Source organism: Olea europaea, chromosome 9, assembly GCF_002742605.1.
Source record: "Olea europaea var. sylvestris chromosome 9, O_europaea_v1, whole genome shotgun sequence".
Lineage (NCBI taxonomy): Eukaryota > Viridiplantae > Streptophyta > Magnoliopsida > Lamiales > Oleaceae > Olea > Olea europaea.
The window spans coordinates 11,469,161-11,473,229 of NC_036245.1; the positions used below are offsets into that span (position 1 = coordinate 11,469,161).

Below are 4,069 nucleotides of genomic sequence, written 5' to 3' on the forward strand. Positions count from 1 at the left end.
GGGTATCTTAACTAACTAGGGTGAGATAAAACAGGTTTCATTCCAAGTAGCCGATGCTTTGAATCAACCATTTCTGGATGGGCAATTTGATTTGGTTTGGTCCATGGAGAGCGGAGAACACATGCCAGACAAAACAAAGGTTCTATTTTCGCTATCACCTTCCTAGTCTATCTGTAATATAGACATTTTTTTTTCTTGTGAGTGATCTAATTGTGATTTTACCTCCTTGCCTTCTCAAACTTTATTAGTTTGTCAATGAACTGGCTCGAGTGGCTGCTCCTGGTGGGACGATAATTATAGTTACATGGTGTCATAGGGATCTCTCTCCTTCTGAAGAATCGTTGCGTCCAGAGGAAAAAGAGCTGTTAAACAAGATATGTAATGCTTTTTACCTTCCGGCATGGTGTTCTACTGCTGATTATGTAAAATTACTTGAATCCCTCTCTCTTCAGGTAATTATCTAATTCATTCTTTTGTCACTTGAATTATTTATATCGAGTTAGCTATTTGAGGCAATGGATTCCACAATATGTACTTGAACAACCAATGTACCTGCAATGAACAGTTGCTGCTTATCCAAATTTGAATCAGAAAAATCAAGTGATTGTTTATTTTTCGACTATTTGTGTTTATAGGCATAATCTAACATACTTCCCAAAACTGTTGTGCCAGGATATTAAAGCTGCAGACTGGTCTGAATATGTTGCCCCATTTTGGCCAGCAGTTATAAAGTCAGCATTGACATGGAAGGGAATCACCTCATTGTTAAGAAGTGGTAAATCCTATGTCCTTCGCGATTTCATTAAACTCATATTGGATTTCTGTTGTCTCCTGTTTACCAAATATTCAGTTTCATTTTCATTTTTGGCGATTTCTATTGTACTTGTTACTTGAATTTTAGGATGGAAGACAATAAAAGGAGCACTGGCCATGCCATTGATGATCGAAGGATACAAGAAGGGACTTATCAAGTTCGCTATCATTACATCTCGAAAGCCCGAGTCATGAGATTGATATCAAGTTTCCCAAAAATTTCTTCTTTTTCTCGAGAAAATAATCTGAATTGTCTAATCCTGATTGTGGATTTCCTTAAATATTAAACAAGTTTCTGTAATTGAATGTTGAATAATCCTTTTAAAATATAGCGGCAGGTAATTACCCTCTCGTTTATAATTGCAGTTCTATGGTCTTCTCAGGTTTTAGAATTAGGCTTCTTGTACGGATGAAATGTACAGAAAAAATTACAAATGATGAGGTAGTAACACTGGATTGGTTGGTTTAACTTTGTTTTTGTCCAACATCCAATAAAACCTTCCCATTAGCAATCCGTCCAACATTTCTGTGCGTGTAGCACTTCTGCAGGTTTTAAAGTAAATAGATCCCTTTTTTAGATAACATCTGGTTTCCCAAATTCCAGCCCTGCTAGCACAGTTTGTATCTTTTAAGGTATATTAATATGTGCATGAAGTAAACAACTGTAAATATGCATGTCTCCTTGTATGCCATTTGTAATTTCGATTCGATGGCAGTCAGAACTGCCGGGAGCTATGCATACGGTTGGAACTCTGCATCTACGTGCCGCCAAAATAGCTTCTTTAGATTGAGATGTGTTCATTGGTGTTATAACCTCAGCTATTGACTTATTATATACATTACACTGGAATTCATGTTCAGTATTGTGTACCAAACATGCCATCACGATTAGGACAGATTCATCATATCATACCTATGCTTGCAGATTATGATAATTTTGTTAGCATTTTAGCCTAATTGTATATGGAATAAACACAAACAATTCGTATATGATATTTAACAAAATTTTATCGTTACATGCCAATTATCAAAACCACCATGATCAAATCACGATTACTGTTCACTCTCTTTATACAATGAATGAATAATGCAATATTCAGTGACTACAGTTGAAAGCAATATGTACTCCTAGCTCTCCGGTAATTACATTACTAAGAACTCTGACTAGAAGAATCTTCAAAATGTCCCAAATTTGTAAAAATTCTCGAGTTCTTTTTACTTCTAGTCTGTGATATCGAGTCATCTTGCTTGGAAACTTCCCGTGCTACTGGATGCCTGCGAAGAAGAAAAATGCGACGATTGATTCTGGCGTATTTTAAGTTCCATCAGATCAGCGACTAGTCCAGGCCGTGTTATCTCAATATTTTCCGTCTCCATCTCATTGTTCAGCATCTTAACTGCCGTGGACATTCTAGGCCGGAGCTTTGTCGTCTCTTGCACGCATAGCAGACCGACTCTTAAGAATCGGATAGCTTCTTCTTTCAGAAAATCTCCGCCCAATACAGAATCCACTAGCTCCAACAGGTTATTAGAACTGTACATTTCCCATGCCTGCGCAGGTTAATTAATGTTAAATGAGAACGTTTAAGGAATCGAGTTACTCGGAATTGTTACCTTTTCTACTAGGAACTGATCTCCATATTGTAAATGGTAATCAACGACAGGACGACCACTGACAATTTCCAGTAACAATACTCCAAAGCTGTAGACATCCGATTTTCTGGTCAAATGTCCGCTGGTTGCATATTCTGGAGAAAGATAGCCCCTTTGGCATTTATAACGGTAAGAAAAACACGATTAGCAACAACATTGTCTAACAAACAAAACCCAACTTCACAGAAAATCGATACTATATGAATTTCCACTTACAAAGTTCCGGCCACTCGAGTACTAATATGTGACATGTTTTCTCTGAACAGCCTAGCCAGACCAAAATCTGCGAGTTTTGGCGTAAAATTCTCGTCCAGAAGTATATTTCTCGCCTTGATATCCCGATGTATAATGTGAGGATTGACTTCTTCGTGCAGGTATGAAAGTCCTTTCGCAATTCCTAAAGATACGTTTCTTCTCAGCGTCCAATTAAATTTCATCCTATTATGTTCCCCACCTGTTCATCAAGAAACAACCATGGTATCAGAATAGACAAATGTCCGATCTTGACTCTCAACGCCATCCATTAATGAAAAGTAGTGAAACCTTGGATAAACATCATGCGAACTAATGTTTGAGGTTTCAAGTTGGTGCAAAAGTTTGAAAAAAAATTACCAAGAAATGTGTGGAAGAGGCTATTATTTTCCATGAAATCATAGACCAGAAGTCTTTTAGCTCCATCTATACAACATCCTCGGAGGATAACAAGATTTTCGTGCTTTATATCAGATAATGCTGCAATCTCAGATATGAATTCCCTCTCTCCTCTCATTGATTCAAGTTCAACAGATAGAACTTTGACTGCCACAAAATTCCCATTTGGAAGCCGTCCCTGTAATTTCACCAGATCAGAACCCAATTTTAGAAATTTGAAGTCAACTTTTGATTATTAAATATATATTATTACCTTGTAAACAGAACCAAATCCTCCCTCTCCAATCTTGTGTCTGAATCCCTGAGTGGCAGTTTTGATTTGATTGTAAGAGAATACGGGAAATTTTGAATTTGCAACAGTTTGACCCCCGGTTCGATCTAGCATTCAGCAAAAGTTTCTCAATAATTCTACATTCTAAGCAAACTCAAAACTGCATCAAGGATTTGATTTCTCAACATACCTGTTTCTTCTTCTTTCTCTTCCTCTTCTTCTCCTCGTCTTTGGCTGCTGAAACAGCCTAAGAAAGAAGATAATTTCATGTACGTTCGTTTCTGGGTTTTAACCGAATTATGGGTAAGTGAATTAGGTGGAACAAGAAATGAAGAGAGAGAATTGAATTATAATATTTATAGCCAACGCCCATTGATTTGGATTCCCCATTTCTTACACGTCCTTGTAGACTGGTGCAGTTTCTAGTTCATTTCTGAGATCACACGTGTGTAGTCTCCATGTATTATTTATAGTTTATTAGATTAATTGCACTAGTTTTCCATTATTAGCCAATAAAAACCAGTCATTAATCTTGAAGAAAGACTGATTATCCTCCGCCATACAATTCAAACTCGTTCACAAGACTACGATCCCCGATTCTTATTTCGATTGCGTTGGGCTATCGTAGGTCAAGTGCCGTGACGACTAAGTTAAGATCAGGCGAAACAAATTGATAAAAAA

The 4,069-nt window shown here is 37.2% G+C and overlaps 2 protein-coding genes across 2 annotated transcripts; one reads left to right on the forward strand and one right to left on the reverse strand.

The window, feature by feature from the left end:
- The first annotated feature begins 6 nt into the window (after window positions 1-6).
- LOC111399668 (probable tocopherol O-methyltransferase, chloroplastic) lies at window positions 7-1,178 on the forward strand. The gene is made up of 4 exons (XM_023027110.1): window positions 7-139; window positions 249-452; window positions 673-775; window positions 902-1,178. Exons 1-4 carry the CDS (start codon window positions 104-106, stop codon window positions 1,006-1,008), a joined length of 450 nt encoding a protein of 149 aa, XP_022882878.1. The 5' UTR covers window positions 7-103; the 3' UTR covers window positions 1,009-1,178.
- Window positions 1,179-1,783: 605 nt separating this feature from the next.
- On the reverse strand, window positions 1,784-3,769 carry LOC111399669 (putative serine/threonine-protein kinase). The gene is made up of 6 exons (XM_023027111.1): window positions 3,579-3,769; window positions 3,371-3,495; window positions 3,079-3,295; window positions 2,683-2,920; window positions 2,428-2,578; window positions 1,784-2,364 (listed from the first exon to the last, which is right to left on the reverse strand). Exons 1-6 carry the CDS (start codon window positions 3,655-3,657, stop codon window positions 2,053-2,055), a joined length of 1,122 nt encoding a protein of 373 aa, XP_022882879.1. The 5' UTR covers window positions 3,658-3,769; the 3' UTR covers window positions 1,784-2,052.
- Between the last annotated feature and the right edge of the window lie 300 nt (window positions 3,770-4,069).